This window comes from Copadichromis virginalis, linkage group LG12, assembly GCF_057382275.1.
Source record: "Copadichromis virginalis isolate Kocher_CV1m ecotype Utaka linkage group LG12, C_Virginalis_male_GT1.1, whole genome shotgun sequence".
NCBI lineage: Eukaryota > Metazoa > Chordata > Actinopteri > Cichliformes > Cichlidae > Copadichromis > Copadichromis virginalis.
In genome coordinates, this window is record NC_140629.1 from 7,582,302 (window position 1) to 7,601,062 (window position 18,761).

At 40.5% G+C, this 18,761-nt stretch overlaps 1 protein-coding gene across 1 annotated transcript; it reads left to right on the forward strand.

Annotated features, from left to right (window-relative positions):
• The first annotated feature begins 48 nt into the window (after window positions 1–48).
• Window positions 49–17,721, forward strand: ift81 (intraflagellar transport 81 homolog). The gene is made up of 18 exons (XM_085474559.1): window positions 49–640; window positions 782–885; window positions 2,037–2,217; window positions 2,304–2,393; window positions 3,697–3,762; window positions 4,064–4,174; window positions 5,507–5,591; window positions 6,067–6,230; window positions 6,308–6,403; window positions 7,213–7,359; window positions 12,177–12,326; window positions 13,355–13,483; window positions 14,915–15,004; window positions 15,669–15,755; window positions 15,895–15,966; window positions 16,158–16,243; window positions 16,456–16,501; window positions 17,039–17,721. Exons 1-18 carry the CDS (start codon window positions 497–499, stop codon window positions 17,219–17,221), a joined length of 2,031 nt encoding a protein of 676 aa, XP_085330685.1. The 5' UTR covers window positions 49–496; the 3' UTR covers window positions 17,222–17,721.
• The last annotated feature ends 1,040 nt before the right edge of the window (window positions 17,722–18,761 follow it).

The window sequence follows — 18,761 nt, forward strand, 5'->3', positions numbered from 1 at the left end:
TCACCTCAGGCAAAGGGTTTATATATGGCATTGCGCTCATATATTTCGATCGTGAATGACACTAGACTGAGGCTTTCTTCATTTACTCCTCTGACCAGTGATTGTAGAATACTTTTATACCGCCACTGTTTTGTCAGTTGAACCAAAACTATATTTTGGATTAGCTGAACACAACTCTTGAACGGACGGACCGTAAGAGCGACTTCCGGTTAGCAACCAATCAGTGACGCCGTCTTTATGGTTTCCACAGTAACCGTTGCCTTTCCTTCTGCTAATTAACTAGCTGCTTAAAACTTGTGTAAGACGATTTTGCAATTGTTGTTATAATTTCTGAATAGTGACTTCCCAGCGCAACCAGCAAGATTTTAAATAATTATTTTACGGGTTTGCGAGCTAAGCTATCTTAGTCGACGACAGAAAGCGTAGTTACGTTAGCGTTAGCTGGCTAATCAAGCAAAGAAGAGCCACTAAGTGCATCAAATCACACTTTTCCAAGATGAGCGAACAGTTGAAATTCATCGTCGAACAGCTGAACAGGGAACCATTCAAGAAGAACTTCAATCTCATCACGTTTGACTCACTTGAACCGATGCAGCTGTTGCAGATTTTGAACGATGTTCTGGCTGAAATCGACCCAAAGGTGAACCGATACTTTTATCAGAAATCTTTACCAACACTAGACGCTAAAGTTCATTACACTTGTTTCAGGGTTAACACCGAGTGATTATGTGTGGTGTTCATAGAAATAACGTGAGACTCTCACTGATGTTTATTATTATAGCAAGCCATAGACATCCGTGAAGAAATGCCTGAACAGACTGTGAAGAGAATATGTGCTCTGTTGGGGATGCTGAAATACAAACCTCCTGGTAACCTCTCTGACGTGTAAGTATATGCAGGCACTTTCAGCTAAATTTCCCCTTATCTAATTCTGATGTTTATAATGTTGTCAAATTGTCGTTGTACGCTATTTCTTGTTTCACTCAAAGTGTTTTGTTAGTTTTTTTTTTTTTTTTTTTTTTAATTCAACATCTATAACATAAAATAGTTTCAGGGTAATTCTGGGAGACGGACACCTTCTTGACTTTGTAGATTAGGCTTCAAATTTTATTTATTGCTAAAGCTTGTATAGTCACGGCTGAATCAGGTGATCCTGAACCATCACGGTGCACTGAGCATCTCTTTCATCTCTTTCCACTATTCAAGTGTCTCTTGCAAATAATTTCAGGAAGGGTCCCCACCTCTGGTGGAACGTTTTGTTGGTATTGCTAAGTGAGTAACTGATCTTTTCCAGGCTTAAACAGGACATAAGGTCTCTCAGCCATTGAGAGTGGACTCTGTCTGGCCAGAAGAAGTGTTCAAGAATTGCAGACAGGGTTTGAAGTATGTTCCTCCAATACCTTTCAAGACTGGGACATGCCCATATGTACTGGGCATATGGCCCACAATGACGATTCAAAAATGTGTAAACACAGGATGTTTTGGCTTTTGATAAATGGGCCCTGTGAAAAATCTTAAAGTATAAAAGACCAATTGTTTGTATTTTGCCCTTATTTCTCTATACTCTTTATTTTGTTTCCACTCACCCTTCAGCCAGTTCTGGCACATTGCTGACCTCACTTAGCCTGGTTCTGCCAGAGATCCTTTCCTGTTAAAAGGGAGTTCTTTCTTCTTGCTGTCACTAAGTGCTTGCTCACAGAGGACTGTGGGGCTGTTCTGTTTTTCTCTTTAATATCGTAGGGTTGTTAGCTTATGGTACAAAACACCATAAAATGATGGTTGCTGTGAACTAGCACTGTATAAATCAAATTAAATTAATTGATAAAATTAAACTCAACATGCACATCATTCATAGAGCTCTCATTTTTTTTCACCTTTTCCTTAGTTTTCACTGTTTACAGTGAATTCACATAAATAAAGTACCTTAAATCTTGTAATCACCTCACTACCAGTGAAACGCAGCAGTGGATCTTCCATGTTTTACCATTCACCTTCTGCAGTTTGAATCAGCTCTCCTCCTTCATCCCTCCCTGCAGAAGCAGCTTCAGACAGGGTCTGGTGACTGGCAGCAAACCTGTGATTCACCCAATCCTCCACTGGCTGCTGCAGAGAGTCCCTGAGCTGAAGAAGAGGACTTACTTGGCTCGTTTTCTTGTTAAGCTCGAGGTGCCTGCAGATTTTCTGCAGGATGATATCATCAATGACACTTATCACCAGGTTTGTCAGCATATTAAAGATACATACACCTCCTGGATTACTGGAACTGCTATTTTAATAAAAAGGTAAATAATGTGTGTTGACAGTATGAAGAGCTGGTGGAAGGATTTAAGACTTATCATAAGGAGTGTGAGCAGCTGAGGACTTCAGGCTTCTCCACAGCAGAAATAAGAAGGGTAACAAATACAGTGGTGTGAAAAAGTGTTTGCTACCTTCCTGATTTTTTTTTTCTTTTTTTTTTGTATGTTTGTCACACTTAAATATTTCAGATCATCAAATAAATTTAAGTATTAGACAAAGATAACACACGTAAATGCAAAATGCAGTTTCTAAATGAAGGTGTTTATTATTAAGGGGGAAAAAATCCAAACCTGGATGGCCCTGTGTGAAAAAGCTATTCCCCCTAAGCCTAATAACTGGTTGGGCCACCCTTGGCAGCAACAACTGCAATCAAGTGTTTGCGACAACTGGCAGTGAGTCTGCAGCGCTGTGGAGGAATTTTGGCCCACTCATCTTTGCAGAATTGTTGTAACACAGCGAAACTGGTGGGTTTTTGACCATGAACTTCCTTTTCAAGGCATCTCAATTGGGTTCAGGTCAGGTCTTTGACTAAGCCGCTTCAAAGTTATTATTATTTTTTCTTAAGCCATTCAGAGGTGGACTTGCTGGTGTGATTTGGATTATTGTCCTCCTGCAAATCCAAGAGCACTTCAGCTTGAGGTCACGAACAAATGGCCGTCATTCTCCTTTGTGATGCTTTGGTAGACGGCAGAATTCATGCTTCCATTTACTACTGCGAGACTTCCAGGTTCAGAGGCAGCAAAACATCCCAAACCATCACAATACCACCTCCAGGTTTTACTGTTGGCATAATGTACCTTTTTTTTTTTTTTTTTAATTATTATTATTTTTAAATGTGACATCAGCCTTTTTTCTTTTTGGGGTTAGGGTTAGGGTGTTCCTTTTGTGTTGTTTTTTAAGATATTTGTGCCTGCTCCAGCCATCACACCGGTTCTGTTTTCCAAAAATGTCGTTTATCAGAGTTAATTCTTGATTTAACATGAGCGGTAATTAGTTTTCCACACAGGACCAGGTAGGTCTGAAAAACTTTTCTCCCTTAATCAATGAAATCATCCTTTAAAAACTGCATTTTCTATTTATTCTGGTTATTTTTGTCTAATGTTAAAATGTGTTTGACCTGAAACATGTAAGTGTGATAATTATGCAAAACACTAGAAAATCAGGAAGGGTGCAAACACTTTTTCACACTGTAGTCGCGCTTTACTCTTTACTACTTTTTACTACTCTTTACTACTACTACTACACTGCTTGTTAGAAGTTACTGATTATAATCTTTCGTCAGTATGAAACTCACATATTGATTTCAATTTATATTTGTTGTGTAATAAATGACAGTAGAACTTTTTCATAAGCTTAACTGACATTCATGACATTAATTCATCTTTTCTGCAATAACAGGACATTAGTGCCATGGAGGAAGAGAAAGACCAGCTCATCAAACGTGTGGAGAGGCTGAAGAAGAGGGTAAGGCAGACTGCTCTGGGAGGCTGCGGCACTCCTGCAATGCTTGGAAGGCTTTAGAATTGACTGTGGAATGAAAACATGACCTCAAACATATATTATCAGCTCCTCTAATAAACCTGACAGGGATGTGACAGGCTGCAAGGCTGCTTAACAAGGCTAGAAGTAATGAGGTGCTGAATTTCTAGGTCTTACTTACAGGCCCTGTTAAAAGGTGAAACCTGACTCTGTCAGAGGGCCGCAGTTATTTTTGCTGACCCTCCGATGACTGCCGCAGCACTGAATGGTGTTTTCTTTCCACTAGGTGGAGTCGGTGTCTAACCATCAGCGGATGCTGGAGCAGGCCAGGCAGCTGCGGGTGGAGAAGGAGAGGGAGGAGGCGCTGACTCAACAGAAGCAAGAGCAAAAGAATCAGGTAAATACTTGGGATTACTTGTGTCATTTATCAGCACTTTTGTTCATCACAGTATATTTTAGCAAGTCATGACAGTCAAGTTAAACAAGTTTGTGGGCCGTTATGCACACTGCCTTTTCTCACTGTCTTTTGCTTCTCCTTTCTTGCTCAATGGAGTTTAAAAAAACAAAACTGTGTCTGGCACAATCTGGGTTTGGATTTAATGTGGAGTTTTCTGCTCACAGAGTTTTTATTGTTTGTTTTAGTTTTTTGTTTTCATTTCAGTTTAGTTTTGGCTGATACATCACAAGAAAGAAACTGAACTGAAATCTGTGTAGGAATTCTGTAAGAACAACAATGATTGTAGAAATATAATTTCTTGGGAAAAAGCTTTTAGAAACCTTATCTTGGGCCATTTTGGGCAACCTTTGTAAGCACCTTTTTATCACTTTTGGCTGTTGATTCTATAATAATTATCTGTCTGTGACTATTTTTGTTAGTGTTTAGTGAGCGTTGTCACACAGAATCAGCCCACCAAAGAGTCCAGTCTGGCCCACTGGCTGGCTTTGAACACTGTAAAGGAGGGCATAAATTTTGTGCTTGTTTGTAAGTTTTACAGCTTTTCCTGCTGATGTAGCCCTCACCCATGACCATTCATAATACACCAATGTCATTAACTAATAGAGAAACGGCAATGACAAAACAGAACAAGGATATTTTCTGTGAATTAACAAGTAATTATAAATGCAGCATATTCTGGGCAATGAGCTACCAGAAATTTTACTGTAATTTTAGACAATTATTTCTACAATTTAAGCCCTTTTTTTTTTAGTTGAGGTGACAGATTTCTGTCTTCTGTACACTGACAAAAAAGAGGAGTTTCACTGGTCACACAGTGAGCTGCATGCAACAAATGATATAAAATGAGTCTAATGTCTGTAGTTTAATGCTGTAAAATAACTGGCCAAATTGGTGCTCAGAGGATTTGCAGTGTGACTGCCAGGTGGCAAAACTAGATTCTAGAAGGACTTACTTTGCTGAGTGAGTTTTCTATTTTTGCATTTGTCAGATTTTAGCATTTAACATAAGAAGTGTACAACAGCAAAAAAATGCGATACAGCATTGCAAACAGTTGGCGCAGTCTCATTGGTATCAAACACATCCACGACTGCTGCCTCAGGCTGACTAACACATGTTAAAGTCTTCTTTTTATTTTCACTTTCATTGTTTCTAGATATTTTATAGACTGAAAACTGGCACATCAATGCAGAAAACAGGAAGATGATTTCATATGAAAATAGTGCTCTGATTTCCTGACAGTGCCTGTATCTGTGACTGTTTTTGTGTGTTCAGCTGTTTCAGGCTGAGCAGAGGCTGCTGAGATCAGAGCAGCAGTTGAAGGATTTGCGACAAGCTGCAGCAGATGCTAATCCAGAGAGTGAGTAGCCATGTCCCTGCTCCATGCATACAGCTGGATGGGTGGATTCAAGGTCACAACAGTGTGATGCTGGTGTCTCTCTGCTAACGGGCTTTCATCTGCTGAGACCCTCTGATTATGCTGATCTTTGAAGTGCTCTAATAGAGCTTATCTGATGGTGAAATTGTCGCCTTTTGTTCTCATCTGCTGTTGGCGTCTTTAGCCAAATGAGAGATTTACACATTTGCAGTTTCTAAAACGACTGCGGTGCAGACAGAGATGGACCTGCACAATTAAAGTCAATAATCAGAAGCGCTACAAATTTTTTAGGAACACTAAATGGGGCTGCTGATGTTTAGTATACATTTAATAAGCGCTTGTCTTTCTACAATAACATTTTGGCAGAATAGTTGTTTTACCATATATTTTTGATATTAGGCACTGAATGCCTGAAAGAGGTTTAAAATAGCTTAAAGAAAAGATTGGTCTCTTTCAGGCTTAATGAAGCGACTCGAAGAGGAGATCAAGATCAACTCCTACATGGTCTCTGAGAAGCTTCCCAAGGAGCTGGAGGGCATGAGGCGTACCGTGCAGTTCCTGCAGAAGGTGGCATCAGAGCCTGCGATGGGCCAGGCTGATCTCCAGGAGCTGGAGGACAAGGTCTGGAGGACCAGGGTTTGGTATTATGCTTGTGTACCTTCAAGATTCTAAATGTCCTTTAATTTCCTCTTTCACAGATTAAAGAAGCAGATTCTCAGATAAACCAGCTGATTGAGAAGAGGATGATGAGATATGACCCCATGGATGACAAACTCTCCCTTTACAGACAACAGGTGCTGACTGTGTTCATTCTTTCAGTCATCTTTCATTGTTCTGTCTAGTTTTGACTCTTTAATCAGCTACATTTTTTTCCCACAGGTTAAAAGGAACCTTAATGTAATTCATGTTAAGAACACTGTTACTTCTGAGATCATAATATAAAGTTGTAGCCGAGCAATAACCAAACAAATTTTGATACAGTTGTGCCAAACATCATATTTAATTACTTTAAAATGAGGCTCTTAGGGAACAATGTCTCATTTTGTTAATTGCTTCTTCTGCTCACATCTATGGTAAGAGCCACGAGGTGAGGAATCCAGGATGTGCAATTTGTGGTATGATAAAAGGGGCATGTCTGCACCAGTATAGTACACACACCATACAAACTGGAAATTTTGGATGTTTATGGAACAGAGACCTTTCAGAATCCACAAAAGGGACTACAGAATTATATTCATAACAGAGTTGGAGGAAAGATTGATTGCTGAGCAAATGGAGCTTGCATAAGTGTGCGTAGAACATGCAAATAGACCAAAGGATAGGCCTGAATGCAAAACATCTTACTGTGACCCTGTGTTTATTTCAGAAAACTCAAATTCTTAAGATGTATATTGTACAATCATTCATCCCTTTGTCCATCTGTTCCTAAATAGGTTAAGATATTTTTCATTTGAAAGGTCAACGACTGAGCACTAGTGATCTTTATTCTGTTCTCAGTGTGTGTCATAGGAAAAATGTTGTTTTTTTTTTCCAGCTCTTTCATTTTCTCATATTTTCCATGGATTTATCGTGTTTGTATACGTCTATAACCTGACCCTTGTAGGCCTCCATCATCGCTCGAAGGAAGGAGTCAAAGGCAGAGGAGCTTCAGGAAGCAAGGGAGGAGCTGGCTGCGGCAGAGAGGGAGCTGAGGCAGAGGACAAACCAGACACAAGGCTCAGATGGGGAAGAGGTCATTCGTGGTGATGAGGTACACTGCCGGTTCACACACTCACGGCAATATTTGCTGGGGATTTTTGTGTGTGTGCGTGTGTGTGGTTTTTTTTTTTTTTGTTTTTTTTTTTTTTTGGGGCTCCACAAAAAATGAGTTTTTAGAAACAGGACACCGCTATCATCTCCAGCTTTATCAAAGAAAGTGCTAGAAGATTTGCAATCCACAGAAAACACAAGAGGCTATTTTTGTTCTTATCCAAACACAGACAGGCTCACTGTCTAATGTTACTTATCCCTTTTCCCTGCTCTCCCCCACATTCCCATGCACAGTCATAAATAGAACACAAAAGAGAGAATGTCCAGAACAAGGATTGTACTGGACAAACTTCCTGAAAGTTGGCCTTTTTCTTAATCTTTAGTGTAATCAGTCTCCTAATTCAAGTCAGCTGGACAAAAAAACCTTGAGCAGTCTTTGGGTATAGAGACTTTGCTCTCTATTTATATCCCATGACAAGATGTACTCCTTGTCCTTTCAGACACGTGGTATGGTTTACTCATGCCGATCAGTTGAAGTGAACTTAACATAGAATAAACTTAAACAAAATCTGGCGCTTGAATCAAAAAAGACTTGAGCAATCACTTCTCAGCTGGCCAGTAGACTAAATTTAAAGTTACAGAGCTGACAGTGACTGCTCTGAAAGAGCAGAGAGATCCTAATGAATGGGAGCTGCGCTGGGACCATCAGAGCTCAATTTTCTAGAATCAGTTTCCATGGTTTCCTAAAGCTGACACCAGCACAGCGCAGCAATATTGCTGGGCCCAAAGTTGGATCCATGATCCCTAAAAACAAAAACAAAAAAAGATTTTGTACACTGTGATTTTCATCCCAAAATTGTTAGTACAACCAGTAAAAGCATGTAGTAATGAGCCCCAAAACCTGTTGAAATCCAGGCTGTTCCCCAAAAGGCACCAAAGCCAGAACAGCTCTGCATTGACATTATGTTAGTGGTAAAGAGGATGAAAACACAACAGACCTCACAGCAGAGTTTCCATTTAATGTAAAATGGAAACGCGGCACTTTTGCAAGTTCTTTTCCTGGGAGCGTACTGTTAGAGTGATGCAGATTCTCAGCTGAGGGAACACATTTTATATGGCAGCCTTTTGAACCACAGAACAAGCTGCATGAACTGTGTTGGCAAAGGAATGCATTAAGTTGCTGATGTGGAAAATGTGAGTTTGTATGTAACTATTAACTACATTAATAGTAAAATACGTTATTATATTGCATCATTATTTTAAACAAATGTGACAAATGGACATGTTTGGTTACACAAAAAATAGACACAAACTCTCCACCACAAAATATAGTTAGAAACAGTGAAGTATGAGGCACACTATTATATTTTACATTAGTCATGACAATGTATTACAATCAATTTGAGACTCTTTAACTGAAATTAGAGAGCTGTTTGTAGAAACAAAGAGGCCCTTGAGACGACACATGAATGAAGTGAATGGAAAATGTTTTGTCAAACGCGGCTTATCAGACTCCTCCTGTAGTTTCGGGCTATCAGCCGCAGTGGAGATGATCACTTTACCAGAGGTATTTTCCATTCTGACCATTACGTGTCATCACATGCCGCCCACCAACTGCAGGGTCTCTCTGAGGGGGGATGACGACATCTGTTCGTCATTGGTTGGAAAGTAACAAGAAACCATTTTAACCAGCATCCTCGTCACTCTGGTTAAATTTAGTCTTACTTCAGTCACAAATCCGACTAACGCTTTTTTTAAAAACTTGAAATAATGTGGATTTATTTTGATTTCCTGCTGTTTGTCCCACGTGCAGTTATTTGGAGCATACGCTGCACGGTTGAGGGTTTTGTTAACTGGTCTGCATGTGTGTGGGTGTACTGCTGAATGAGCCACCGTCCATTTTAACAGCAGTTGTTTTGGGGATACAGTGTCAGGAACACTATGCAGTATAATTCTGCTGTGTTAATTCCTCTTGCGGTCACGTCTGCCCTTGACGTTCCAAAATACACAAAGAATAAATGTGCGCACAAACACACACGCATTGATCCGCATGAAGCACATTCTGTGATTTCTGGGGCTGTTCTTCTGTGTCCGTGTTCATTTATAGCTGCTCTTCATTGTGGAGGAGTTTCAGTGTGTCCCAGCAGACATTTGGGGTGGGGAGTAAGTGAGCATCCACTTAAAGCAGTTATTCTGTCAGATGAAGCTGTTTGCTGCACATAGCTGGCTGTGAATCTCAAAGGATCGGGTGACTCTTTCAGATCATAGCATGGCCTCCAGGCCTCCTCATTGCAGCCGCTGCTGTTCTTTAATCCCTTCCCTCCCCTGGCTCAAGCCATTGTCTTCTCCTGTAGCCTTTCATAGTATCACAGCTGTGCCGGACACCATGCCTCCAAATATAAACTGTGTTTAGGCCTCTTTCATTGCAGTTTCCATATCAACTTTACACTTTCTTTGTTACAGCAGGTTTTAATGTGCTTCACAGAACCATCAATAATATCAAAATGTATGTGTCTTGGTATTTTGAAGGACCTATAATCAATATTTACATTAGATAAATGGGGAGGGTTGCATCAGGAAGTGCAGGTGACGTAAATTCTTTGCCAAATCAAACACGCAGGTCATCAAGAGTGAGACTTCTATATCGGATTGGTCGGGTCCCAGGTCAACAACAACCACCTCCAGTACTGTTGGCCAGCAGTGTGCCAGTGGAAACTGTGCTACTGTTGGCCGGGGAAGCGTGTTCGGAGGTAGTAAGGGAAGGAAAGGCACGAGTGTGGGGGTGTGAATAGGGACCTGAAATGTAGGGATTATGATTGGTAGAGGGAGAGAGCTGATTGACATGATGGGGAAAAAAGGAAGGTGGATATATTGTGCAGGAGACTACTTACAGGGAAACAAGGTCAGAAGCATTAGAGATATACTCAAGCTGTTCTCCCATAATGTAGATATGTAGAGAAATGAGCAGGGGTGAGCTTGCGTGAAGAGTAAGTGAATAGTGTTGTGGAGGTGAAGAGAGTATCAGATAGGATGATGAGCTTGAAGCTTGAAATTGAAGGGGTGATGATGAATGTTGTCAGTGTGTGTGTGTGTGTGTCCAACAAATTGAATATTAGGTAGAAAAGGGAAAGGAAGTGGCAGAGAGGGGAGAGAGTGGTGTTTGGAGGAGACTTCAGTGGACACGTAGATGAAGGACAGAGGTGAGGAGGTGGTGTTGGGCATGGATGGTATTAAGGATAGAAATGCAGAGAGACAAATGGTAAAGCTGTGGTGTTCACATACTTTAAGAGGTGATGTAAATGAGTGGAGGTAGGTGCATGCAGATGGCCTATATTCTATGCAGAAGGTACAATATGAAAGAGTTTGGATACTGCAAGGTGGGGTCCAGGGAGAATCTGAGTCTGTAGGATCACATTAAGAAGAAGAAGCAAGTGAAGCCAGAGGCAAAGATTAAATGGTGGAAGCTGAAGAAGGAAGAATGTTGAGCCAGAGTTCAGGCAGGATTTGAGCTTGTCTCAAATCCTGCCTGAACTCTGGCTCAACAAAAGTAGCGAAGAGTTACCAGATGAATTGGTGAGGAAAGAAAACAAGGAATTTGTCTTCTTTCCTGGAGGTATGATCTAGAGAGAAGAGGACTAAAAGTCGGTAGTAGTAAGACAGAATGGATACGTGTACTCGAGAGGGAGGCAGGTGGAAAGGTGAAGTAGCAAGTAGAGGTAGTAAAGTTAGTTGACTTCAAATATCTGGGAGCAGCAGCTCACAAGAGAGGTGAAGGAGAGTGCAGGCAGGGCGGCTGGGGACGAGTATCAGAGGTGACATTTGACATTAGGATAGCAGTGAGAGTGAAAGGGAAGGTTTACAAGACGGCATTGACACCTGCTATGATTTAATGTTAGCAGATGGTGGCACTGGAAAAAAGACAGGAGGCAGAGCTGTAAGTGCCAGAGTTGATACTAAAATCTTTGATGGAAGCGAGGGAAGTACTAGAAATGAACACATCAGAGGTACAGTCAGGTTGAGTTGTTTGGAGACAGTCAGAGAGGTAAGGCGGGGATGGTTTGGGCATGTGTAGAGGAGGCATAGTGGACATATTGAATATAGAGCTGCTGGGTATTTTCATGCAACCTTTGAGTAACACTAAGGCTACGTTCACACTGCAGGTCTTAATGCTCAAATCCGATTTTTTGATCAAATCCGATTTTTTTTTTTTTTTGTCTGCTTGTTCGCACTACAAATAAAAGTGTTCTTATCTTCTCCTGTGCTGATAATTGGCGTCTGTCAGTGACGTAAAAAATGGATTTAATGCGACTTGACCGTTCAAACAGCAGTCGCTTTCTGAAACATCGGATATGTATCGGATTCAGTACCACATACGAAAGTGACCCAGATCGGATTTGAAAATATCGGATTTGTGCCGTTCACACTGTCATACCATGATCGGATATGTGTCGCATAGGGTCAAAAAAATCGGATTTGATGCGCTTTCGCCTGCAGTGTGAACGTAGCCTAAATGATCTTGTTCACAGCTACAGCTAATTCAGATTCACTAATTAAACAAACAAGCATGTCTTTGGACTGTGGGAGTAGGCCGGAGTACCTGGAGAGAACCCATGCAGCCACTAGGAGAACACGCAAATAACGCAATAATGCAATCTGTCAGCTGGTTTTAATTCCAGTATTAATTACTGCACCACCAAAAAACCCAAAAGCAATAACAATCTGCCCAAAATGTGTTTATCCAGGACTTACAGGCATGTCCATAATGTGTTCCTTCGCATTTGTGACTAATGCCGAATTCTGTTTCATTGTTCTTCTAAGATGAAACGATTAGTGGCGAAACTCCGCAGCAAGGGAACAGTATACAAGAAGAAACGCCAGGAAATCGCTGAGCTGAAAGCAGATTATGGAGTCGTGCAGCGCACAGAGGAGATTCTCAAGCAGAGACATGATGCTGTCCAGCAGAAACTGGTAATTCCTGATTTTGAATTTCATGTGAGAGAAGCAGAATCATTCATTTATTTACAATAAAGCAGAGGAAGGACTGGGATTCACAACTTTACGTTACTTTGTGAAGACTATTGTGATGCTATTGTGAGGGAAGTCTCATTAAAGACACCCTTCAGTAATAATTTAATATTTAGTATTTGGACCTGGACCAGAGAAATCTTCCTAACTGCTCCTGCTGTCCTCTCTGAACTGTCATATTCATACAATAACCGCCCCACCTCCTCCCCCTTCGTCATACTGTCAGTCCAAATGTGTTGTTTTCACTTGATCCTCCCATTCACATACTCTCTGCTAACAGTGAAGTGGTAGAAGTTTCCTAGAAAGGGCTTCACACCTTTGTGTGGTCCCAGCACCTGACTTGTTGATGGGCTCTCTGACGCAGGCTGAGCTACTATTTCTGACGGTTCCATCTGCTGCTCTTCCTCTGTCTGCATCCCACACAAGGATTTGATAAAGCAATGGACGTTTTTTTTAAAGCATCATACCTCCTTATGCATTTCAGAGATCAAATGACAGACACCCTGTTAATGTTAATTTTACGTGGAGCAATATTCAGCCCCAATTCCATGAAATGTATAAATTGTAAATGAAAACAGAATGCAGTGGCTTGCAAATCTCATAAACCCACATTTTATTCAAAATGGAGTATTAAAACCTAATGTTTAATGTGAGAACATTTTAAGAAATATATTAGCCTTTTTTCAATTTGATGCTCTTTTTATACCCAATCATTTATTGACCTGTTGACAGTAACACGATTGGTTCCTGAAATGGTGAAATGTTTCAGTTTAAACAGCTGGTATGTTTTCTTGGTTGTATTGTGAATAAAATATGGGTTTATGAGATTTTCAGATTGCTGCGTTCTGTATTAATTTGCATTTTATGCAGAATCCCAATTATTGGGGAATTTAGGTGGTATGTCTGAAATCAAAGACAATATTCCTAATCATTAAAAAACAATATCTGACAATTTGTGCTGTGTTTTAAAGCAAGCCGTGGAGGCTGAGAAGGGTATCTCTGGCTACAGTGATACTCAGGAAGAGCTGGAGAGGGTTTCTGCCATCAAGAGTGAGCTAGATGAGAAGAAGGGCCGTACTCTGGATGACATGTCTGAAATGGTGACTATACTTTTTGGTTTTTTTTAATCTGAAGTGCTATTTGACTTACTGTAGGCTTAGTAGTTACTATAGATACATACTGATTATCGATTATTTAGTCTGTTCTCAGTGAGTTCATATAAAGCCAGGAGAAGAAACAACTGAGTGTTTAAAGCAGTCTGCACTCTGAGCTTTTGATTGACATGGGTTACTTGTACCTCATTATTTGAACTTTTAGCCATCTTGCTAAGAGCGTATGAGCAATCACTATTGGAACATTGTATTTATGACAGAAAATAAGGAAAAGCAGAGCATGTCCAATTTAATGTTCTTCACATCTTCATTCGGACGTAGCCAACACAGTTACAGACAGAACCCCGATAAGCATGCAGTGTCTACCATAGGCGTAAAAGGCTTATTGCACATGTGCCAACAAATACTGTTAGCATTGATGATAAAGTGAACTTAAATGACATGATTGTCTCCAGTGTTGTCAGTTAAAGCATAACTTTAACTTTAACAATGTGTGTCTGTGTGTGTAGGAGAATATGATATGCCACTGAAAAGAAAAGCACCAGTGTTGCAGTTTAATTGATTGAAGCCCATTTAGCTGATTCAGTTTTAGGGCCCTTGTATTGTGGATACAGGCTCACTGTAATTTGTAATAGACTTTTTTTTTCTTCTTTTACCGCCCACATTTTGTTTTCCCACAGCAGGGAAAAGGTGAAATTTATGATCCTGTCTTGAGCTGGACAGTGAACCAGCATGCACACACACAGTCCATGATTTGAACTATTCATTTAGCCACCATTTATTTATCTGCACTTTCCCTGGAGTTTGGCCTTTAGGGAGTTTATGAAAGTCTAAAATAACTACAGCCAAGTGAAAATTCAGCACAAGTTAGCAAATAATAACCTCTGTGTTGATGCTCGGGATATTTAATTAAAGCTGAAAGTTTGATTTTATTGTTATCAGTAATGGGAAGTTACAACAAGAATACTAGTTCATAACTTCCATCATCATCCTTTTGTGTGGAAGCCCAGGACATCAGTTGTGACTTTTTTATGAATTCGGTAGCGTGTGTACTTCTGCAGACTGTAAGATTGCTTGTTAATGATGATATCAAATATACCTGGATCCATGCTGAAAGGACGCTGTTACACTAAAATTTTAAAATGGCATTTCAAACCCATAAAACTGAAATCTGGAATGTTTCAATCAATACTTACCTACTTACACACACACGCTATAGGCACTTTCTCCAAATGTTGATCTGGTTGACAATGCTGTCTAACTTCATCATTAGTCACAGTCGTATTACCTGCTGTTTACTCTTAAGTCTGTGAATGCATACAAAAGTACATGTGTGTGTGTGATTATTGTAGGACTCCTTTTTTGTGTTTTGTTTTTATTGTTAATGCAGTGTGTGCTGTTATCTTGTGTTTTTTGAAGGTGAAGAAGCTAAACTCAATGATAGTGGAGAAGAAGTCTGCGCTAGCACCAATTATTAAAGAACTGAGGTCACTGAGACAGCAGAGTCAGGTGAGCATCATCTGAATTATTAAACGAGAACTTCAAAAAAACCTCACGGCACATCAAACGGTGTTTGTAAAGACAGTTTGATGTGCCAAAGACCACACCGAAACAAGGGCCTTCAGCTCACATGACAAAGCAGCATCCCTGTTTAACACCCAGCCTGTCAGAAAAAGGATCCTGGCAAGAATTTGGTACGGATTTTTCATTACAGAGTATAACTTTCAGAAAGAGTGGGTAATTCATGCTCCAAAATAACTTCGGCGAGTCCTAATTCTGTTTCTGCGAACAAGTAGAAGTTCACTTTTATATTGTGCTACCATGGACAAGGTCCATTAGGAGTAATTTGCATGATCCATAAATCAATGTATAATGGGAAAGCATCCTGCATCCCTGAGCTAGAGCAGAGGATTTAATTTTCCTACATGTGTGCCCAGAATTGCTCTTACATCTCAATGGGTCACGTCTGTTAATGAAGAGCTGCAACGGGAAGACATAAATAGACTCTGTAAGAAGTTAAAGTGCTAAAACTACAGCTGGGATCTTTTGTTGACATTAAACAGTGCTGTGAGCGGGACACGAGTGTTGATAATAGTGCATTTGTCTCAGTTCTGACTGTCTAGTAATGGATTTGCTTTTCTGTTCCGGTGTGTCCTGCTCGGATTCTTCATAGGAGTTAGGCCAAGAGTATGAAGAAAAGAAGGCACAGTATGAAAGCTGTGCTGCTGGTTTGGAGAGCAACAGATCAAAACTGGAGCAGGTATAATTATTATAGTGCAAGGGTTTCATATGCACAGCAGTTTAGGTGAATTTTACGTGCTTTTTTTCCCCGTGTGTTAGTACATGTTTGATCTTTAGCATGGTTATATAAGAACGCCCATCCTCTCTTTAAATCACAGGAGGTGAAAGCACTGAGGGATGAGATGGCACAGAAGGAAAACCGATACCATCATATCAACACCATGTCACAGGCAAGTATTTTGAAAAGATACAGTAGTTACTTAAAGCAGGACCAGAGACTGTGCACTGTTATCGCTGTTTTTAAGCCAAATTAGAAACATGAGTGCATACAATGTTGCAGCATTTTGTAAGCCACCTGCCCCCACAAGCACCCACTGGGACAAACTGTAAACTCGGATCTGTGCCTCTCTGTCCTCGGCAGATCCTTGAGATGCAAATACAGAGGGCAGCTGAGGAGATGAAGGCCTACGTGTCTCCTGATCCGCAAGAGAAGAAGAAAGCCATGAGGTGAGCCTGCTGAGCCAGGCCAGCCAGCTGCTTGCGAGATGAATGGCCTTTTTTATTTCAGCAGGCTCTCGTTACACTAAAGCCAGTTAATCTACTGCCACTGTTTCCTTGCTGTTGTGATGACACACCTTTATTTTTAATACATGGGGTGAAATCAGCTTGAGAAATGGCTGTTGCACACATGTTACTAATCTTCCTCTTGTTCACTGTAGGGAAGTGTACATGAAGAATATTTCCGAACAGGAGTTACTTGGCAAGGTGAGAAAAGTGTGCTGAGCGAGTGTTGACCCAGCAGATTCTAGGACGGGTCAATACTTGGAAATATTCCTTTATTCTGTCAAGAACAAGATCTGAGGACACACAGGTTAGCCAAGGTGGTTTCACAGAGTTTGCTTTGGAAGTAAAGTACCGTAATGCATAGTAAGGAATACACCTGAACATTCACATCAGGACACAAAACCAAACAATAAATTATATGTATTACTCTATAAAAGTGCAAGCAAATTCTTTATAGAATTCTCTAGAAATGCCATAAATATGCATCTAGTTTGCAGAGTTGAGGTTATATTAACATATATGGCATCAAATCTGAATTCTGTCTTTGAATAAATGCCAGTTGTTTTTATCTCAGGTCTACAGAGGACAGTAGAATGTCATAATGAGACAGATTTAACATACTTTTGTTTGCACCAGGTTGGCACAAATGTGATCATGTTGGGGTTCATTTAATTTTGAGCAAACGGAGTCTGCGCTGGGTATTTTTCACCAATATCTCTTTTCACGTGTGGTCTCCAGAAGTTGCGAGAGGAACAGAAGACGGTGAGGGAGAGCCACAGCGCCAACATGGAGCAGGTGAAGATGTGGCGTGACCTAGAGCAGCTGATGGAGTGCAAGAGGCAGTGCTTTATAAGGGCAAAGAACCGGGAGTCTATCGGTCAGATCATCCAGGAGGGAGGGGAGGACAGGCTGGTGCTGTGAGGAGTCATCTAGGAATGATGGGCTGTGATTCCACTGAGTTCAGCTTAACAGAGTTTCTGTCATCGTTCTGTCACAGGCTTAATTTTCCTCATATATCTCTTCTCTTTATACTCAGCTGTTGTTTCACTTGGAACCAGACCACTAACCTAAAGAGGTGGCGTGGTTTAAGATGCTTTTGAATCTCCAACTTAAAGAACACGTGCAGCGGCACAGGGGTTTTCACTTTCTGTGGCCCACAGGAGACTCCTTTCAATCAGAGTGTCCAAAGATAACAGGATACAAAGTGGTGCTCTTGGGATGTGGCCACAGTCAACTATTATTGGCACTGCCAACCATGACCTTGAGCATGGGTTGAGATTCCAGTTTTGGAATTCACTGGGAGCCCCCACTGCATTGAAACAGTCAAAATATTCTGCTTGTGGAATACTGTAATGGATCCTTTTTTTCAATATGGTTGTTCATATTTCCTGTGTTTTTCTATTAAATATATTTAATAATGATTTTGACTCATGTTTTCATTGTGACAGAGAAAAATATATGAATGTAAATTAGGAAAGCTATGTAGACTGTTGGAGTTTAAAAGAGCAGTTGGTCTGTCCTATTCATTGCCTTCATTTGTTCTGTTTTGTTTTTTCACCATGAATCAATTTTGCATCATATCTGAAAGCAAAAACTTTTATTTGGATGATGAAGATTCATATCTTTTTTTAGCAGGTAACACGACACACACGTCTGCCCACTGACTTTTCAGTGTGACACGTCATTCCCAGCAAATGTCTTCATGGATGTTTCAGGGTCTCGACCTCCCCCTCTCCCACAGGAACTTAATCTGCTGTTGACAGCCAATGTTAGTGGCCCTTGTGCCAAACGGATCAAGTGTGCTTTGTAAAAGGCTGCTTGATGTCCAGCTGGCTGGTGCCATGTTATTGTTGTTACAACACCTTGTGCTTCTTGGGACCTTATTAAGACATTAACAGATGATGCACGCCAGTCCTGTAAAACATCTGACAGCACTACCCTCTGAAGACCCCAGAGGAGGGCGGGGGATCCTTTTACACCTTTACAGAAAATTGGACCTTTGTTTTGCAAACACCTTTCACTTTAAACCTTTTTTTTTTGTGGTATTGGTATGTCTCTGCTACTAGCTGGTGTAAATAAATGTTCCAATTTTCTAAGACCATCTCAATTCCATCCTTTTTTCTCTCTCTAATTAAAGCGGTGATACATTAAACGAGCAATGGACTTTTTGTATTTGGATGCCTTCATTCTGTCTGCATGAAGCTGCCTATAAAGCTGTATAAGCACATTTGGGCAGAGCATTGCAAGATTATTGTAGTTAATAAAAACTAAAAAGGTATGTGGAATGATTTTTTTAGGTAATTAAATATCATATTTGGGAAATTGTGGTAATATTTACTTAAGACTTAAACTGAAAAAAAATCAAAAAGGCGTCTTTACTTTCAGTCTTAAGCTCTTGCTCGTCCCCTCGTATTACCTGTTTATATATATATTTTTTATTAATACAGGACCATCAGGGCTG